Source organism: Crocodylus siamensis, chromosome 2, assembly GCF_052110815.1.
Source record: "Crocodylus siamensis isolate JL-2025a chromosome 2, ASM5211081v1, whole genome shotgun sequence".
NCBI lineage: Eukaryota > Metazoa > Chordata > Crocodylia > Crocodylidae > Crocodylus > Crocodylus siamensis.
Genome location: NC_143396.1, coordinates 120,292,400 through 120,314,074, shown reverse-complemented (window position 1 = coordinate 120,314,074; position 21,675 = coordinate 120,292,400). Strand labels below are relative to the sequence as shown.

At 42.1% G+C, this 21,675-nt stretch overlaps 1 protein-coding gene across 1 annotated transcript in view; it reads left to right on the top strand.

The window, feature by feature from the left end:
* ANK2 (ankyrin 2) overlaps nucleotides 1–17,294 on the top strand; it is a 327,832-nt gene extending 310,538 nt beyond the window's left edge. The window contains exons 45-50 of the mRNA XM_090036674.1: nucleotides 1,331–1,423; nucleotides 2,252–2,335; nucleotides 4,706–4,870; nucleotides 6,265–6,447; nucleotides 11,723–11,814; nucleotides 16,255–17,294. Of these exons, the coding sequence (XP_089892800.1) occupies nucleotides 1,331–1,423; nucleotides 2,252–2,335; nucleotides 4,706–4,870; nucleotides 6,265–6,447; nucleotides 11,723–11,814; nucleotides 16,255–16,462 (825 nt within the window). The 3' untranslated portion in view covers nucleotides 16,463–17,294. The remainder of the gene's footprint in view (nucleotides 1–1,330; nucleotides 1,424–2,251; nucleotides 2,336–4,705; nucleotides 4,871–6,264; nucleotides 6,448–11,722; nucleotides 11,815–16,254) is intronic.
* The last annotated feature ends 4,381 nt before the right edge of the window (nucleotides 17,295–21,675 follow it).

The window sequence follows — 21,675 nt, the reverse complement described above, 5'->3', positions numbered from 1 at the left end:
CAGTTACATTAAGTTCTGTGATGTTGAACAGTTTATCAGTGACAGCAGTCTTGTGCTAGATCTCCCCCCATTATAAACTATGAAAGAGTAAGCAGGGCTCCTCGGTGCATAATGAGAGAGTTACATGGGAGCAAGAAGGAAAATTGATGAGGTATAAATGGATTGGGACTTTTTCAAAGTGAGCATGTCTGTGTCTTGGGAATTAATAGCCCTACAGATTTCAGTGGGGAAGTTTTTATGAGAATTAAAGCTGAGGTGTCAAAATACTGTATACCACTCTCCAGTTTGATTACCCAGTAGCTCCAGGGTATATTGGCAGAGGGCCCACAGCTGAGTCTAGGCTGACTCCGGCATTTTTGTTCCTGCCCATGTCTAATTTTAACTGATGCATTTGTCATTAATGACATTTCTGCCTCAATGGAAAACGTTCTCTTTCTCTCCAGTTATTGGTTTGCTCAGCATCAAATACAAGTTTATAATAAATTGGTTTCTTCACCTCTAAATCATTAAAACTATTCTAGCATACTTCCCTAACACCATAGGAAATTAAAATCTTTTCCCATCATTGATATTGTCCTTTTAGCTATTTCTTTTTTTACTGCTATATTAATTATTATTCTATACGTGCTGATAATAATCAGTGTTGTTAGGACAGTAGAAGACTGAATCAGTTTCCTTGCAGCTTTTTTATTACTCTCTGCAGATGCTGTGCATTGTAAATTGCTCATTTCCTCCTCAGATTCTCCCCTATGCAGACAGAGCAGAAGCTAAAGGACTTGCTATTAATTGTTGCTTTGTGCATTCACAGTGCAAGGAATTAAACAGATTGTTGTTTTTTCTCCTAGTTAATCTAATCAGTCCCAGTGCATAGATGCAGTGCTATTGTGTTCATTGTGGAGAAGATAAGAAACAGACTTACACAGTTTTGGCAATGCATTTATAAAAAGCGGTACACAACTGGCTTCATATTGATAATGCTTCATGTTCTAGATATAGCAATTTTAAATAGCATTGTGATAACTAGGTTGTGACAACCGCCAGTAAAAGTATCCTTTAGAATAGGTAATATATCCAAAAATATATTATCCTCTGTACCAGAAGCATTATTTTCCTTGAGCTCAGAGTCTGAATCAAAGAAGAATGGCCAAAAACTGTTCATTCCTTACATAAACATTACACAAAGAGAAAATACAGAAGCCAAAATCCTTAAATCAAAACTTCAAGGCAGATAATGATTTCAAATAAATACATTGGAAAAGTCACAAGTGCTACTAGCATTACATGCAACATCAGTATGATAAATAGAAAAATGCTTCCATGCTTCCACCAGGAGCTAGCAGAGGAATTAGGTGAGCTGGAGACCAGCTCAGATGAGGAAGAGATGGTAACTACCAGGGTCATTCGTCGCCGGGTGATTATTCAGGTACATGTCATGGTTACACCTATCAGAACCTTCCCCCACTACCCCAACCCTTGGACTGCTGCTGATTCAACCACTTGACTGGTGCTGCATTTATGAAGTGGGAATGCTTCTGAATAATGCATGGCCATTACATAACTTTTATACTCTTGTTCTTATGTAGCGGGGGAGGAAGAAGGCAAACAGGAGATATATGAGTGATTTGGAGTGGGAATGTCAAACCTACCATGCACTCTGGAGATGCCTCAGTAGGAGGATAAAGACTTTATATTGCTTTTTCAGCTTCACCTACTGTCCAATTAACTAATATTTATTTGCCTGTTAGTTTTGGGATAACTTCCTTTGCATGCCTTTTAATATTCATTTACAGAATTTTTTTTGGCGTTTGTAGCAACTCAGTATGAATGCTTCTTGACCCCCTTTTCACTCTTACTTTGAACCAACTAATACATATAATGTTGTTTATTTAAAACAGTGCTTCTCAACCATGGTGCCAGGGTGCTGCAAAATGCTTTTAAGGGTGCCATGCAGTATTAGCACTGCTACCTACCTGTGACTCGCAAGATAAACCCAGAGATTTCAAATAGGAATCCAGGGCATCAAAAACATTTTGATCTATTGTGTTCTTTCAGAGTTCTTTGCAACGGAAGAATTATTCTATTATTTTTCTGTAATAAAGAAATGAGTGAAACTCAAGAGCTGGCATTTTCTGAGGGGGGCCTTGAATAGAATGAGAGATGCCCAGAATCTAAAAATGTTGAGAACCACTGATTTAAAGCAACAATTTGCAGCAAGATATTACCTAATTATGTTTTGTTCTTTGCTCCTCAGGCAGATGAGATACCTGAAATGCCACCAGAAACCGTAACCGAGGAGCAGTACACAGATGAGCATGGCCATATTGTCGTGAAAAAGGTATTGCAATTATAGCCCCTCATACATTCTTACTGCCTTTAGATAAAATTTGTGAAAGCACCTAAGTTACCTAGGAATGGAAATCCCATTAACAAAATTTAAAATAAATTTTAAAAAAAGCACTGAGAGTAGAGTCCCAAAGGAACTGGGACTTACATTTTTTGTTTTTAAAATGAGTATTTTTCTGTTGTACATTTACAGTGAAATTACGGTTAATCTTCATATTTCATTCATTCAGTATTTCAGTTTTAATAAATTCCCATTTCCAAAGGGAAAAAAATCAGTAGAAAATGTATGAGAGGCTTCACTTCAGAGCATAAATTTGATTGAATGTCAGTGAAATTTAAGATCCAAATCCACAAAGTGTATAAGCTTGTGTTTCCCTGCAGAACAATTTGGGGATTGTGAAGGGGGTGTATTCTGCTTCCTACTGTAATGGCAGAGTCCAGCAAGCCACATACTCTCTCTCTGAGTGGGGGTATGCTGTAGGTCTAAAACTGCCATTTTAGATCCCTAGCTGCAAAATTTAGATTCTCAAAAACTCTGTTCAGTTGCCACTTAACCTTGGAGGGTATCTAAGTTTTTACTCTGGGTCTTCCATTTTGCGTGAACTGCCAGCCTAGTAATTAAACACTTACTTGGGGTCAAATCCCTGCTCAAGTGACTAATTGGGCTAATTGCTTTTAGCTAGGTTGGGCTGGTTTAGGTGCTTAACTCCAGAATAAGTTCAAATCTGTGATTCCTGATCAGAGAGAGTTGCATCCCGGTAGCTCAGAGTAAGGTGACAAAGTCAGTCACGAAGAGAACAGTGGGTTTAAGACATGCCCTTCTTGTTAGTATTTCCTATTGCCTGGCTTTGCTGGCTTCATGCTCATTGCGCTTGCTTTAATGGGTCTCATTACAGGCATCAGCTTCAGGCTGTGCATTTCACTAGGTGACTAGTCACCTAAACAATACGCACTGTAAGAACTGTAAAAGGAATTCTATTTACTGGGTCAGAGCATGTTCCCATGAAGTCCAGTATCCTGTCTCGCAGTGGCAGAGAGAATTTGCTTAGGGGAAGGGTGAACAGGGCATGTCCAGAATTTTCTACTCCTCTCCCATTGCAGCTTTTGACATTCAGAGGTTTAGGAAGTCCTCGTTCAGAGACTGCCTCCCTTTCTACTGTATTTGATACCTACTGATGGACCTTGCCTTCAAGAATTGATCCATTCCTCTTTTGAACTGGGTTTAAATGAATTGCCCCCTGTCTCCCTTGGGTTCATTTGTGGAGAAAAGACAGCTTAATCTAAGAGTGACAGAATACAAGCAGGGGATTGAAGAACCCAAATGCTTGGATTTTATTCTCTTCTCAGTAGTCCTGGCTGAGTTTATTTGAATTGAATTAAATTTTAAATGATGAATACAAATTCAATTTTCAGAAGTTAGATAGATGCCTTAGAAATGACAGACAAGGTAACGTGTATCATCTTGCTGTGGGTTTTTGGGCAAGTCCCTTAGGATGCTTACACACATTCAAATAATCTGAAAGAATTCACTCAAGTTTGCTCACCTGGCAGAAAAACTTACCCAGAGCGGCATGTACAGACATTTGAGAGCTGATGATCTGAGGAGTGGAGAGCTTGTAGTGAGGATTGTGCAGCTAGGGGGGACCCTGTGCACATATGTGTGCTTTGTAGGCTCCCTTAAACTACCTAGTGACAGATGGCAGCAGTTCATAGGGCAGCCCTGATTGATTGACCCTGTCTGCGCATGATCAGCTTGTGTTTCCCTGCAGAACAATTTGGGGATTGTGAAGGGGGTGTATTCTGCTCCCTACTGTAATGGCAGAGTCCAGCAAGCCACATACTCTCTCTCTGAGTGGGGGTATGCTGTAGGTCTATGTTCTTCTTTGAGAGAAGCCACAGCATGTATAGACACTCACTCTCCCTGGGAAATTCTCCAGGAAGTGATTTAACCTTGTTTGTTTCCAGGTTATTTTCTCCTGGAGTGGCTATTTTTACTCAGAACATGGTTTCTCCTGGGAGAGCAGTGACTCTGCTAGGGAAAACTGCAGGTCTCCTTAGTGTGAAATCCTGGTCCTGCTGAACCCAATGGCAAAACTCCCTTGGTCTTTGTGTGGGGCCAAGATACCATTCTTTTATTCTGACTGTGTTTACCAATTAGCGAAATAATGTTAATAAAGTTAAGTATTATACTACCTTTATAAGGCTTCACATGTTAGTGTTGGCAAAATATTTAGAGATACTTGGATAGAAGGTGCTTCATACAGTATAAATGTCAGTTAAACTCCATTACAGTTAAGTATGCCATCCATAACACCTTAATGCTATAAAAACAAAGTATGTTTTACTCATTTCATCCCCTTAGGTAACCAGAAAGATCATCAGGCGGTATGTCTCTCCAGATGGCACAGAAAAAGAAGAAGTCATAATGCAGGGAGTACCACAAGAACCTGTTACAGTAGAAGGAGGAGACGGGTATTCCAAAGTTGTAAAGCGGGTTGTGCTGAAGAGCGACAGTGAGCAGTCTGAGGTTAGACTTTCCCCGATTCCTTGTAATGCCACAGAGCCACTGAACAAATAGCTCACTTGCTCCTTTGCCGTGTCCCTTCCCCATAACTTATGCCAGTCATGCCATCCAGGTGTAACAGAAAATGTTTGACTAGGTTGTGAGTAGGTCAGTACCAAGAACTGAATACAGGTTTCTCATCTTTGTGTTTTAGATTAAAATTTAATTTTTAAAATTCCAGACAGGGCCTCAGAATAAAACGAGCAGCTTCTCATGATCAGGAGCATCTTTTCAGTCTTTGCTTGTTATGCTTTGTTTTTGTTTGTTTTTTAAAATTGTAACATAAAGTAAATGTTCTATTAGTGGAAAATAGCAAATCCATTCTCCTGGAGAGGATATGCCTATGGCCATGCACAAACTAAGACTAACAATGATGTTAGCAGTGTAGAATCTCAGCTGACAGCAACTTATTTCAGCTATGCCATTCAGACTTGACCCTGTCAGATGAGAAGTCTAGGTTAGTAGAACATGACTTTGGAAAGGTAAAACGCTGTTTCCTTTTATGATGTACTGCATAGCTTTGGCATCAATCCATACCCTCAAGTAATATGTCTTTACAGAGGAGACCATGAAAATTCTTGCTGTTGCTAGCTGTACCCTATGCTAGGGAACAGCTGATTTTTTGAAATTATTAGAATTATTTTTCACCACCTATATCCTTCTAAACATTAATACTTGGTAAAGATTTTTGCATGAGAAATTGGGATGGAAAGAAAGCAAAGTCTCTGTGCATAGTTGAACATAAAACTCCATAAATAGTTTATAATATGAAAGATATCTTTATTTAATTTTATTTAAATATGAATACAATGTTTTAACTTGCCTCTCTATGGCTTCATTAGCATAACATGGGAGTCCATGTCTTTTAAAAATTTTCCTCTGAAGACATAATACAAATCTGGGTAGCTGATACAACCCAGCAAGGATTTAGGCGGAGAAGCAGTGCTTTCAGCTTTCCTAATCATTTTGTTTTCAATAATGATAAGCATGGGGAAATCTGTACAACAGCCTGCAGTGTAGAAATACTCAGTGAAATTCAAATTTAGAAGCTGTCTTCCCATAGAAACTTGAGCAATTTTACCCTGTCAAGGCTCAGGCTAAGGACACTGGCGCTGAGCTGCATGCTGACTTGACTAGACTACCTGAATTCACAAAGATATCTCAACCCATACTTCACTTTAGAAGAGTTAAGTTACACACACAGAGCATCTTTCCACAGAAAGTGAGATATTATTTATTGCTGTTCAAAATATTTTCAAAAGAAATAATTTGAGCAAGTGGTTAAATAAGAACAGGCAAAAGAGATATCTGTATGTTATATAATGCACACCTAATATTCCCATCATCTCACCCACCAGGTGACCTTCTCTGAGCCCACTGTTTTGTCTAGTGCCTCAGAATTTCAGTCTGAACCAGTGGAAGGCCGTAAGGTCAGCAAAGTTGTAAAGACCACCCTGGTACAAGGAGAGAGAATGGAGAAACACCTGGGAGATGCTAGTTTAGCCACTGATCTTCCATCAGCCAAAGAGGATTTTGAAGAGGTAAAATGCCTTCCAAATGAAAGCTTTGAACTAATGTGACAATATTCCAAAATAGAGGAGAACAGTTTGGTTCGTATACACCCATGCAGCCCTACTGAAGTCCATGCAGTTGCGTTGGTGGCACATAGTGGAGGCTGGAGACTGACTCCAGTCCTTTCCTGTTGTAAGCAACTGGCCCCCTCTATACATTATAAGTATCACACAATTAACTGGTTAATTATGCAGTTACCTTGGGACCAGCTACTCATGCAAAGTACCAGTCACACCATAAGAAAGCTCCAACCAGTATATAATTAGACCTTGAAAATGTGTACTAACTTTAGAGCTAGTTGTTATCAAGCTTTAATTTGCATGTGTAGCAGGGTCTTCTCTGACGCAGGGGTGCACCATGCCCAGCTGAAGCTGGGAGTGCTGCAACTGAGGGGACTCTCAGCCCCTACAGCTGCTGACTCTGGGTCCCAGCAGCACCCTGCAGCTGCCTGTACTCAGAGCTGTGGATGGTGGGTCCCTGCAATGTGCTTCCCAGTCCCAGGACCCAGCTGGATCCCAGCAGTCATGAGGTACAGCTGCAATCTCTCAGCCTTGGGGGTTTCATGCACTCCTGAAGCAGAGAGATTGTGACAGCTGTATCTCCTAGCCTTAGGGGAGGCACTGGGTGTCCCCACGGCTGGAAGCCTCTCAGCTGAGGGGGCTGCCAGCCACAGGAGCATGCTTCTTGCTGGTGCAGAAGGAGCCCAAGATCAGGTTCCTCCTTTACCAGCAATAAGGCACAATGGGATCTAGTGTATCATCCCACAATCATGCCTCCTGCCATGCATGTGTGGCATGATAGTGTGGATCACACATTCGATCCCATCATGCTTTTACCTGCGCATGTAAAGGGGCCCAATATGTCATAAAATATCTTTGCAGCGGTTAGTTCTAATGATTAATGAATTTGCTTCCAAGTACTCTACCAAATCTTGTACAAAAGAGAGGCTTTTTCTGTATCCAGAAGTTGGTAGGATTTAACTAACATTTAGACACTTAACATTTAGTTATTTAAAATGGTATGTTTATGTGGTAGAGTTGGGTTGCATAGATTTAACAGCATCAGTTTCTAATCAAGTAGGTATAGCTGGCTGGGGGGGAACGACAAGGGGGTGGAAATGGCTACAGATAAAGGTTAAGTAATTTTAATATAAGTAAGAAATTCCATTCCAATTTATCATCTGCTTTGTCTTTCTAATACATGTTCTGATCAGTTCAAATTCCCTGTATCTATACAAATGTGAAAGAAGTATACTGTCCAGCTTTGAGCAGGGGGTTGGACTAAATGGCCTCCTGAGGTCCCTTCCAGCCCTCATTTTCTATGATTCTGTGATTTTTTGGGGCAATTATTTATGCAAGCACTGCAATTTTTCTAAGATATTTATTAATTAAGCCTTTCTGTAATCTAAGAATTAATATTTTTTAATATTTGTTTGGAAAATGTTAACATCTGTCTTTTATTCCACTTGAATTAAGAATGACAGCATTACAATGTGTTAGGGCCAATTTTACAGTCCTTTTGCCCCCATACATTCCTAATGTTTTGTGATATGTCTCTGTATAATCAGTTAGCCTGTCTGATTTGTATAAGTAGAGAAAAGATTTTCCAGGGGTCCTTCCTTTTATTTACATATTAAAGTCACAGATTTTTGGTTCCCGCCTCACAGTAATATTAGATTCTGTTTGTAAGACTCCCCTGAAATCCAGTGTTGAATTCCATGGCAAATTGAAAATACAGAGGGGTTGAAATAAATCTGAAAGTACTTTTGAGCAGATAAATCTGAAAATGCACCAACACGGTTTGCTGTTTTCAGACGCTTCATTCTGTGAAAGAGTAAAAGGAAAGATCCAACATTGATGTAGATTTCTCTCCTTTACCCTTGATAGGGAGGAATACTACTTGTTTCCATATGGACCGCGAACTCCTCACCCTACCCCTTGCCATTGTCTGCTCAGTAACTATTGGGAAGCAACAGTAGAGTTTTGGTTAGGTTGGTTGGGTTTTTTTGTTTGCTTTTTTACAGCCCAGAGAGAAGGTGTCAGGCAAAAATCATTATGAGATCACAGAAACCGTCCTGTAAAAAATAGCAAGGAATTTCCCTTCCTTCATTTATTTTGTCACAAATCCAGAACAGCCATTGGAGAAATTGTAACATAAAAACCCAGTCTGTACCAGTACAGAAATATGGATTGTTATTAGGAGGCTGGAAACATGGGAAACAAAGATCAAATATCAATTTCCTTAGGGTTTATGTAGTACAAAGTTCAGGCCAAATTATATGCATTCTTGCTGCTACTGAAATGCATGCGAAGTACTAGACCCCTAAAGAATGGGATTCATGTAAGCCAGAAAGCAAAGCTTAAGTGCCACTCAGCAACTCTGCCTCAGGTCAAAACTTTTACCACCCTACTCTATACCATTCATTCCTTCTTTGTGCACACTGCCTCCCTGTCCCACCCCTCTCCAAAGTGTAGCTGCTGTGTGACATGCAGTCAGCACCACTCTTAATGGTGGCTGCCTTACATTTTTCAACATTTGGCAATCAAGGATAGAACACATTCTTGCAACAGTGCTGCTTAGCACCACTGCAGTCAATTTAGACATGCCCTACAGCAGTGTTTCTGGCCGAGATGGCATGCAATGTTCCTAGAGGGCCATGTGTGAATCTCAGCCTCTGATTGCCCTCAGTTCCCATAGCTGAGGGATATCAGTGGTGGAGTCTGAAGTATTAGGGAGGGGAAAGCAGCTGACCCGGCTGTGATGGGGCGCAAACTCACAAAGCCTGGGAATCACAGCTCTTTCATTAAGGTAAAGGAAAAGAGGGAGTTATCTTACAATACAATACAATACACAATACAATACAGTACAGGCACAGGCACACGCTTTGCTTTGCCCATTGTGATATGGATTCAGAACCATAGAATCATAGGACTGAAAGGGACCTCAGGGATCATCTAGGCCAAACCCTTGCACAAATGCAAGATGCACTACTGAACTATCCCAGATAAGTGCCTATCCAGGGTCTCCTTGAAAATCTCCAGTCAAGGAAATCCTGTAACTTCCTCGGAAGCTCTTTTCATCATCCCACTGTTCTCTCATTGACAAAGGTTCATTTCCCCCCTCCCTTTCCACTCCTGAAGCTAAAATCTGTTTGCTTGCTATTTAAAATCATTGTGTTGCATCCTGCCATCTGCAGCATAAGAAAACAAGTCCTTTTCCTTGATGGCAATAAGAAATATTTGAAAAGGGTTATCATGTCCCCCTTAATCTCCTTTGTACCATATTAAACATATCTAGTTCTCTCAACATTTTCTTCTCTCCACTATCCTCTGTCTAGTCTGAAGCAAGATTTGAACTCAGAGACTATAAACACTGACATATAGGACATTCAGATATATGTCATTCTTGATGGTATTGTTCCTTTTAGTGTAAATCATAGAATCATAGAAAATGAGGGTTGGAAGGGACCTCAGCAGGGCATCTAGTCCAACCCCTGCTCAAAGCAGAACCATCCCATCCAGGGCTTTGTCAAGCTGGGCCTTAAAAACCTCCAGGGATGGAGATTCCACCACCTCTCTGGGTAACCTGCCTAAATATGACTTCTGAGGAGAGGCTGAGGGGATTTGATAGCAGCCTTTAACTACCTGAAGGGGTTACCCAAGAGGATGGAGCTAGACTGTTCTAGGAGTGTGGTGAAGTACTGGAACAGAAGTCATGTACCCCAGCCCCTAACCATTTTTGTTGCTCTCTGCTGAACTCTCTCCAATTTGTCCACATCCTTTCTACCGTGGAGGGGCCCAAAACTGAACACAGTACTCCAGATGTGACCTCACCAGTACAGAATAGAGGGGAATAATTATTTCCCTCAATCTGCTGACAACACTTCTATTAATTCATCCCAGTATGCGGTTAGCTTTTTTGGCAACAAGAGCAGACTGCTGACTCATATCCAATTAATTGTCCACTGTAACCCCCAGGTCCTTTTCTGCAGAGCTGCTGCTTAGTTGGTCCCAAACCTGCAGTGGTAAATATTCATTAGAGCAAGGATGGACCTGGGTTTTCTCCAGAAATGATCTAAATCACTGGGCTAGAATCACTCTCTGTCTCATTGAATATTTAGTTATTTGTGCAAAAGAGACTAGCTTCGAAGAGAATGAGAGAGACTGTTTCAGAACGCTCTGTAACTCACTAATGTACAGTATATGTGGGTGGGAGATCTGTGTCCACATCAGGCAAAAGAAGGAACTGATCCCAGGCTTCCCCACTCCAAGGCAATGATATTCTGATCACCAGATTTTTGGGTATAAGGAGACTATTAGTTCCTTCTGATGGTGGTGCAGTGTGTCAGGTATAGGGGTGCCTATCAGATTAGGTTTTGTGGATAGAAAGAAATGCCGAACAGCTTAGTGCTGTGACTATATATGTAGTTACGAGCCTGTCTAGAGGCAGAAATTTACACCTATAAAGTTAGGCAACAGCTCAGCAAGGATTTTTTGTGAACGATTCAGGTGCCAAAATGCTGGCACCTAAATCACCCTTATAAATGTAGTTCCAAGAAGCTGCCCCAACTCCCAGTACATTAAATGATAGACTTTAGCTTAAGAGGGAAGTCCAAAGAATTACCTTAGAAAACAACAAAGTTTAATTCAGGTAATGATATTGCAGAAGGTAGGAGAAAAATAACCCAAACAAATTCATGTATAGCTAGTAGGAAAACCTTATTAATTAGCAGCAAAAAACAGAAAAAAAGAGGTGGTACTGCAGTGAGATGCTTTCAGTTCTCGTATTTTTTTCCTTTCGGCACAGTCAGGGGGTTGAACAGCTGGTCTTACCTGTGTGCTAATACTGGGAGGAGGTGGGCATTCTAGAAGAAAGATGAGAAAGAGTGGGAAATGGCAGCTGAAAATTGCCCTGAAAGATGTAGATGCCTCAAGTCTTTCTGTTGCTGGAAAGAAGGTTGCTGTAGTAGCTGTTGTAGATGGATATCAGTACAGGTAGGGAGTAAAAGGAAATAGTATCAAACTATATTGCTTTCCATACTGGAACTGAAAGTATTCTTAAGTGGGGATTTATATTTTAGAGAAGCTTTTTCAAGGGCACAAGGGGTAGTGAGGTGCTGAACTGTGATTCATGCCTGTTTCCTCCTTGACCTCTGGTTTTTTTTCAGCTTTACTATCACTAACTTCAAACTATTTAAATATGCAGTACAGTTATTGTAGGATTTTGTTTTGTGTTTCACTGTAGGCATTGAGTTATGCAGGTAACCAGACAAAAGTCCAGCTCCCTGCTTTAGTAGAGAAAGAGATCTTGAAAGAGGATGGATCAGTTATTAAAAGGTTTGAGTTGGCATGGCAGTGAACTGTTTTGGCTGAAAACGATTAACAGACTAACACCAAAAATGTATGCAAGTGAAATGATTTCTGAAATCTAAATTATGGCCCTTTGGCAGGACCTAAAGCTTTATTTGCAAAAATATGAAGTTATGTAAGATAACAGAGTGAAAATTAAGGAAAATTCAGACACTAGAAAGCTCTCCACTTAGATATATTGAAAGACTCATTCACTGGTGTTGGGACAAGACATAATACTAGATTGGTTTTACAGCAGAGGCATGAGAGAGATGTAATGGATTGTTAGAGCTAACAAAATAATTAAGGTTAGTATACAGTTGTCTTACATGGCTTTTTTCACCATTTGAGTACTAGTATATGCATGTACAACACAACACGCATGTAAGTGAGAATTGAAGTTCATCATGAACATTAGTGTTGCTACTATATCATGCAATAAAGACAGGGGAGGACCTCTCAGCAGCAGCAAAGTACTAGAGTTTATCCTGCTTAGCTTTATTTGAAATTGAAACCAGCACCTAAGTCAAGTGCGTATTTCTTTTCTTTCTTTTAACATATGCAAGAGGCAAGGATTTTGGGGGGGTGATATCTTTTATTGGATCAACTCACTGGTTGGATTAATGTGAAACTAATAAAGTTAGACATACTTTCGAATGCAGTGCATTCTTCATTGAGTCTAGGGAGGGAAGCAAGGCCAGTGATAGTTGACAGTTAAGAACAGAGAATAAGGCTGACAGGTTGTGGGAGGTGGGGGAGAGAAATTCCCAGTCGACAAACAGTAACAGAAGTCAAGCTTGATTACTGGAATATAAAGACATACCAAAAAGGAGGAGCGTCTTTATTATTGTGGAAGTTATTATTGTTACTATTATTGTTATTATTATATCCTCCCTTTTGCTAGGTCTTGATCTACTAATAATTAAGCTTCTTTTCTTCTGCTGATTGTTTGTCTAGTCCTCTGGGAATCCTTCCCCTTCCCCTCCTCCTCTAATCTGACAGCTCTAGGCACTGTGTGCATGTGGTCCTGGGGTTGGGGGGAGCTCTTTAATGAGAGCAGCTCCAAGAGCCACTCTAATTAAAGTGTTGCAGCATCTCATGTATCTAGGTTCTTATGCGCTTTATTTCAAGCACCCCTGCTGTTATTTTGAAGTGCAGGGACACTGATACATGAGAGGCTGCTGGAGTGTGGTATTTACCATGCTCCAGCAGACTCAATTAATTACAGCCTCCATACTTGTGTATAGGCACCCCCTGCTTTTAACCATTAACTATTTTTAACTATTTGACCATTAACTATTGCTGCCCTTGTTTTTCCCCTCAGACCCGATGAAGAATGCCTTGCATTCAAAAGCTTGTTAATTTTATTCCAACCAGTGAGTGAGTCCAATAAAAGATACTACCTCAAAAATACCTTTGCCTCTCGCATAATTCCTGGACCCATAATGGCTAGAACGTCACTCAGAAGTGTTAGAATGATATTGTAACCAGGATCCGCCAGGAATGAGCTTTCTACTAACCAAAACTTGGAGCTGGCTCTGAATTTCTGACTAGCTCTGTCCAGGAATATAATGAAAAGCACTACAGGAAAGGCTGCCATATACAGTCTCCTTGTGACTATTTTAAACCAGTCTTGAAGAGTGGAGCATAATACTTAAGTCTGAGTGGAAACCAAAGTAAAAACCAGGCCTAGGGGATGCCTTTTTCCTTAGGTACCTTATACAATCCTGTCTATTTAGAACAGAAAACTAATTTCACCAGCTAAAGTCAGGATCTTTTTGCCCTTATAGTGCCTCTCAATTTAACCCCATGAATGCAAATAATTTGTTTGGAAAGAATGTATGATAGAGATACAACTGGGGATGAACATCACCTGGAAAAAAAAGAAAGCACAGGATGAAATCATGTAGATTAACAACAACAAAAAAGGTGCAGAATCATCTGAAGTTACACAGAGTCCTGCGCAAACATGCCTCTGCCTCTTCATGTGTAATAGGAAGAACAGCAAGGCTGTTGTGTTTAGAGCAGTGGTCACCAACTGGTCGATCTCAGGCTGTGGGGGGGCTGAGCATGCATGTGCGCACACGCCTTCCCCCACCCAGCAGGTCAGTCCGTGAGGGAGGGAAGGGATGGGGGTCAAACAGAGGCCCCTGCAGTGAGGGACAGAGTGCAGCAGAGGCAGGAGCAGGAGTAAGGTGAGTGGGGCCCCAGCCAGGCATGTGGTGGGAAGATTGAGACCAGGCAACTCATCCAGGGGCACAGAGGGCTTCTGCCATTGTGCGCACCCCAGCAGAGGCCCCGTGGGGCACATGCCCCCCACCATCTGTGCGCAGCGGAGGCGGCTGCCATTGTGGGCTGGGCTTTGTGCCCCAAGCCCCATTGCAGTTGGCCCAGGAGCGGCTCGATGCCACATGCATCCCACTGCTGGACTGAGCCTTGTCCCCTGCATGCCCGGTAGCAGGTGCACATGGCGTCAGGCGATGCCCAGGCCAGCTGCAGCAGGGCTTGGAGCACAAAGGTCAGCCTGCAATCACACTTGCCCCTGGGCTTCTGCTTGTCCCACCACCCGGCTCGGCGAGGACCCCACTCCCCCCATCCCCTGCTCCTGCCTGTGCCCCATGCCCTCCCTCACTGCTGGGGTCTTGATTGGTCTCCCCCACCCGCCATGGCCCTTTCCTTTCCCCCTTCCCCTTCCCCCACAGTCTTACCTGCTGGGGATACATGCCCCCAAATAATTTTTTGTCCCTCTGCCTCGATCTGCCCCCCCACCCTTCCCACCCCACAGACTGACCTGCGGGGGAGGGGGGTGGAGCAGTGCAGTGCATGGTAGATCTTGGGTTGCTTTTTAATTAAAAAAAGTGATCTACCCAAAGAGGTTGGAGACCACTGGTTTAGGGAAATGCAGAAGAAATGACGATGTCATTTGTTTTGTCCTCTAGCTAGTCACTGCAAAGCTGAAACACTTGGGAAACAGTGAAAACAGTTTGTTGCATATCAGTTAAAAGCATTTCTATAGGATGGTGATATTAATAAATGCAGATGGATGCTGACAGGAGAACCATGGAGTGTTATCTAGGATAGTCCCATACCCAACTGAAGTCTCAGATATGTATCTGCATGCTTTTGACTGGACACGTGTTTTCTCTTTCTCTTCTTTGCAAGCACTATTAACAAATACAGAGTTTTCAAGCACTGATCTATGGATGGAGCACATGCAAGCAGAAAAACAAACAAACAAAAAAAAAGTACTGTTTGATCAATATTTCAAGCCACTGGGCATCAACTTAAAGGGTTATATTTTTTATTAGGTCAAAATAAGTAAGTTTCAAATACTACATTTTGCTTCAATTGCCAGCCTTTATAACATTTGCAATTGTTCAAGATTATGAGTGTGGTTTTGAAATGCGTTGAGGAGATCAAAACACTTTCAAGGGAGTTGGAAAGGGGAAGAAATGGGGAGAAATTTAGAATGATTTTTAAACAAGACATTAGCGTGTAACATTAAATGAATGCAATTGAATGACTAATGAAATGATAATGGTAAGTACAGAAGAAATCAAATAGCACAGTGGTGAGAAGAGGGGTGTACAGTAACTAACCAAACTGATGGCACTAGGGATACCTGTACTCAATCACGGACGCTTCTCTGACGTGCTGTAATTACAGTGCATTGGAGCAGGCTCAATTAATCAAGTCTGCTGGAGTGTGGCAAATTACCACGCTCCAGCAACCTCTTGCATCCCATGAATCAGTGTCCCAATGTTTAAAAAATGGCAGTGGGGGCACCTGAAATAAAGGTCAATTGATGAGCTTTAGTTCAAGCACCTCCGTCACCATTTTAAAGCACAGGGATGCTGATACATGAAACGCGGTGGTGCTTTAATTAGAGTAGCTGTCGGAGCTGCTCTAATTAAAGCATCACCCCCACCCCTGGAGCAAGTATAAAAGTGCCCTGCATTTTGAAGAAGAATCTAACAAATACAATGGCCATCATTAGATAGCTGTTGCACACCCATAGAATAGAGTATGTATTTCACTGTCATGTAAAGTTGCTTGGTATGATTATTGTGACAAAAATCCAAGAGCTCCTATTGGTTTGTATTGTGAAAAGCTAATTAAAACAGGAACTGTGGTTTTGGTATGTCATCCATTTAAGCTTTGAATCAGAATGTGTTTGGAACATCTGAGTTCAGTGTTTGGGTTAGATTGTTGATAGCTACAGATCTTTTCATATAATCTACAGTCCCAGAGCCTTATCAGTCCATTAGTCCCCCTAAAAAAGGTATTGGGCTATTTAATGCAATTCAGGGAAGAGAAATTTTAAAATTCTAAAATTGTAGGAGAGTACAGCTCCGGTAAGTGGGGTGGCAGAGGCAAGGAGGAGAGGGGGAAATCCACATTTATTCTCTACTGACAATGTCTCTTTAGGACAACAATGAATAAAGCCAGCACACAGAAGAGGACTGTGGTGAAGGACCAGTATGGAAAACATGTTCATGTGGAACAGCTGGAGGATGTACCAGAAGCACTACCGCAGGATGACCTCCAGCATGACCTGCAGCAACTTCTTAGACATTTTTGCAAAGAGGACTGGAAGCAAGAGGCTAAACAAGAAGCCACCACATCTCCACAATAGACATATCCATCCATCTAGTGTGCAGCATTCACAATCTTCTATAGATGTAGACTCTGTAACTTACATAATCACTGGAAGACACTGACATTTCTCCTTGGGCATATGCAGTGAATTCAGTTTGTTTATTTCTTTTTCTTTTCTTTTCCTTTTTTTTTTTAAACCCGAAAGCTAATTTGTGACCAAAGATAGCATCCTTCGTTCAGGATGATTTATCCACTAAGCCGCCATCTTTGTGCTGTACTGAGAACTTGTCAACTTTGCCACTTTTTGCTCTTCCTTTGCTTCTGCACTAGCTCCATGAAAATGCATTTGTCAAGCCAACTTCATCCACAGGCCTCTTCAAGTGACTATGTACATGCATCATAAGAAGGGATATTAATATGTAAACTGTACGTAGCTAAAGTGCTTGGACTTATAAGACTGCAAAAAAAAGAAGAAAGAAAACTCACTGCCTACGACTAGAAATAGCTTCATGGATTACAAGGTCAAAACTGATGAACAGCGATTATTAAAAATATTGCTAACACAATCGACTGAATACACAGACCCACTGGAGAGGAAGCACTGCAGATCTACTGCATCCAGAGGACTTCCAGTTTAGTGATCTATCATAATTAAAGGCTCTAAGAGTCAGATTGTTACCCTTCAAATGCAGCTGTTCCCATGAAATTACAGCTGACTGTTGCCATCAATACTTTTAAGACTCTTGGACAGCCACTTAAGGATTTCCAGAAGAAAAAAAAAATAGGTAAACAACTTGCTAGCAGCTATATCTATGGCACATTTGCATATGGTATTAAAATCTTTTAGATCTGGACATGTGGCAGGGTATTTTAAACAGCTATAACTACAGTAGTTTCCTGTTTTCATCACTGCTTTAGCAAACCACATTGTCTTATTGGTGGTACTTCCTGCTGGCCACTGCACTGTAGATAACTATGGGAGAAAGACTTTCCACTATACAAAGAGATTAAGTAATTCACCATGATTTATCAAGATTGTCTCTTATCTGATACATGCATGTGGCATTTGAAAACTCAAAACCAAACCCTCTTCTAATCATGTCAATGACGTGTTAGCCCTCTTAGCACTGAGCGAGCAGTTTTTACCTTCAAATTAAGTTGTTTGTTTGGTTGTTTTAATTTTGCTCACTAGAGCAGAATCCTTGCAATTTTTGTTAATATTTTGTTTGTTTATATATTTCTAAACAAACCCTCTGAAAATCATAATAGCATTTCTGCACTTTTATTTTCAAAGAAGGGAATATAAAAGATTGAAATATTTTGTGCCCTATACCTTATTCTACTAGTGGTTGGAGCTCTGTAGTATTTTAACATATAATATATATATACATATAAAGATACAGTTTAGTTATTTGATAAAGGGAAAGTATATTCAAAAAGGAGAAGAATGATTTGAGGCCTCCATGGGGTGAGTGAAATTTTTCCAACCGTATCAGGCATTTTACTCTTCTGTGGGGAAAAAAAAGTGACTCACTCAGTGCTCAGAAAGTCAAAAGAAAAAACCCACCACAAAACAAGGGCACTTCCTCATTAAAGTAGTGAAGCCAAAAAAGCAAAATATCATGGGAGGTCCAATTTCCTGCAGGCAAAACAAGGCACTGTGCTAACTGTTTTTGGCAGTCAAACAGGAAACAAGCATTTTTTGGCAGCCAAAATGAAAGAGACCCATGATGAAACATTTCAAGATACACCATGGCTTTCTTAGTGTCAAGGACATCACCAGATGACCTTCAAGAACGGGGGCGCTAAAGAAATGCATTTCTGTTGTGTTACTTGCGGTGCAGATGTTCTGTGTAACAACATAATGGTTATTCACCTTTTTAATTTTGAATTTTTGCTGTGTTATCAAAGAACTTGAATACTGTGAGAAGAAGTGAATTTTAAGTTGATGAATCAGCATCTTGTTCCCATGGTGATAACACTGAATATATCTATGAGGGCATGTATTAGTTAAAGATTTAAAAAAATACAAACACTAACAATACATAGCTGCAATGTGTACAATGGCTGATTTAATTAAATAAAATGTACAAGTGTTAAATGTAGCAATAATGGCATGTTCTCTTTTTACTAGCAATGTGTTAAGGAAGAATATCCTAACTTCAGTGTCCCACTGGTCCCACGCCCTCAACACTGAATTACTTTTACATAAAGTGTTAAGATTGCACTATAAGCACATAACCCTCAAGGTTACCTTTAGGATGTAGGGCTCAATATTAAGGACTAACATGCATCTCCAGTTATCACATCATAGCATGCAGTATAAGGATCTGATAGGTAGCATAATAATGAAGGTAAACGATGGCTTTTTAGTAATGAACATTGGATTGTATTGACTTGTTTGGGCACCAAGGGCAACATTTACCCTTCAATTGTTTTGTCTTCAGTAGGCATAGATATGGGCCAGATTATATTTCTTAGTACCCATGACTTTACACCTGGAAGTGTGGAAACTGTTAATCCAGGTTACTTAACCTGAAACATATAGGACAAAACTCTTCCCTGATTTATATCCCTTCTAACCACTGACAACGTAAGGCAAGTTTAATGCAGAATTTGACCTTTTGGGGTCTATAATACACCAAATTCTGCTTTCAAATGCCATGGTATAAATCTGGAGTTGTTCTGTTCTTCCATTGGAGTGTCTGGCCACACCAGAGTGCACACTGACCACAAGGGAAGAAGAATCAAGACTTGACTTGTATGTTTTCTTTGAAGAAGCCAGGAGGTGCATCTCAAGTAACTACTTTGCTACTAGTTAAATAGCTTTCTGATGCTGTACATTTCAGACACAAAGCAGTTGAATCTCTGTTTTAAGTGGAAGGGGAGCAGGGAACAGAACAAACCAATACAAAAGCTCAGGTCTTAATGGTGAAGCTGCTACTGGTGCTTCTGTTAACCAAAGATTTAGACCATAAATCTGTTGAGTAATTACCAAAAAAAAAAAAAAAAGAAGAAGAAAACAGAAAACTTTCACTGGGGAATGATTGGCTAAGCTGCAGTACTGCAGAGAAGGACCTAGGGTTATAGTCAGAAATGGATCTACTATTTCACAAAAGGCATGCAGTTGCAGTGACTAGTCCTACAGGATTGGCTGTACACCCTTTTTCCTGCAGCCTCCATCCCTTCCCCCTCTCACCAGGATGGAAAGACCACACTGCAGGTAAAGCAGCCAGGGACTCAAGTCCCAAGAAAGGTAAGAATTTTATCCCCCTACCCCTCCATGCTCTCAGCAGCTCATCTCCTCCCCACCTATTCCCTGCTGCTGTGCCTACCTCTGCTGCTGTCTGTGCTGTGCCAGGGTTGCTTCTGTCCCACTCCAGCAGTGCTGGCCTCACCCTCCTGCCTTGCTCCCTGCAGGTGGCAATAATGTAGTGGGGGGCAGGCCACCAGAGCTGGCCTTGCCCCTGCCCCTTACTCTTTGCAGATGACAGTGGAGGAGCACGGGGGGGGGAAGGAGCAGGGCCTCACCCCCCCCCTTCTGTTGTCACCGAAACAGTGGGGGATAGGGGGAAGGAGAGGGCCTGACGCGGGTTGAGGGAATAGCAGGTATGCAGCATGGCAGTGGGGGGAGGGGAGGAGTGGACCTCAGTCCCACATTGGGGAGAAGCCGGCCCGCTGCAGCTGGGAGAGCAGTGGGCCTGGGCCAATCCAGCAGGGATGGGGAGCCAACGGGGGCAGCCCTAGCAGTGAGCCAATGCGGGGAGGAGTGGGGCCGGGCCCGGGCCCAGGCCCAAGAGGGGGAGGAGGTCTGCTCCTCCCCTCCCCAACCTGCTGCCACGTAGGGCCGGCTCTTCCTCAGGCTCGGGCCTGGGCCCATTCTTCCCCCACCTCACCCCCTTTCCCCCGTGGCTCCAAATCTGCTCTTCCTGTTCCCCTCTTCTCCTCACCCTTGGGCCTGGTCCTCCCCCGCATCAGGCCCGGGTGGGGAGGAGGAGAGCAGGCTCGAACCCCAAGCAGCAGGAGGTAAATCCCCACACACTCCTCCCCCTCTCTCCCCCCCGTCATTCCTGACAGGCAATTGGTTCACACACACACACACACACACACACACACACACACACACACACACACACACACACACACACACACACACACACACACACACACACACACACACACACACACACACACACACACACACACACACACACACACACACACACACACACCTTAAACCACATTAAGAAACTACACACCCATTACAATAAACGCACCTGCACATCCACACCCCCACCCACTGCCCTTCCCTCACCTTTAGTCCAAGTGCCAATTTGGGGTTTACATTCTCAGTTCATTCCCTGTCCTTGTTGATGTTGCTGTCACTTCCGCTGCTGCTGATCCTGTTGCTGTCTCTGGGTCCAACTGCACTGTTGTCCTTTTCATTCTCCCTGTCCTCTTCCCCCCCAGGGGTGGTCTTCGAACAGCCTGTGCCAAGTGTCGCTTTTCCAGGTGGAGTTGGATGCATCTTCTCCATCCTCTCCCACTGCTTTCTCAAGCAGGCAAAAGCTCCAGGGACAGAGGCAGGCTGGAAAAGTGGGAATGGGAGGAAAGAAAATGGGAGGGCCGGGGGGAGGGGACATACTTTTGACCACATAGGGGAAAGTGGTCAGGGAATCCTTACCTTCTTTGGGTATGGTCCTTACTTTCTGTGGCATGGTCCAAAAGAAGGGTTCAGCTATGCCACTGTTCCTCCTCTGGATCTGCCCCAGGTTACACTAGGCCATAAGCTGAATATGAGACAGTGGTGTGGTCTTGTTGCAAAAAAAAAAAAAACCCCAAGGGCATTCAATTAACAAGACTGTCACTGGCAAATCAAGAAAAGTGATTCTTCAGCACTGATAAAACTTCACCTGAAGTGCTGTCTACAGTTTCAGGCCCCACACTTCATGAAGGACGTGGACAGTTTAGAAAAAGTCCAGCAGAGAGCAACACAAATGATAAGGGACTGGGAAGCATGACTCATGAGGAATGCCTGAAAGAACTAGGGTTATTTAGTCTGGAGAAGAAACGACTGAGGGGAAATTTAATAACATTCTCCAAATACCTGACGGGTGATTATACAGAAGATGGAGATTAGACGATCCTCTGTTGCCTTAGGCAACAGGACTTGAAGCAATGGCCTCAAACTGCAGCAGAGGCAATTTAGGCTGGAGATTAGGAAGAACTTTCTGATAATGAGGGTATTGG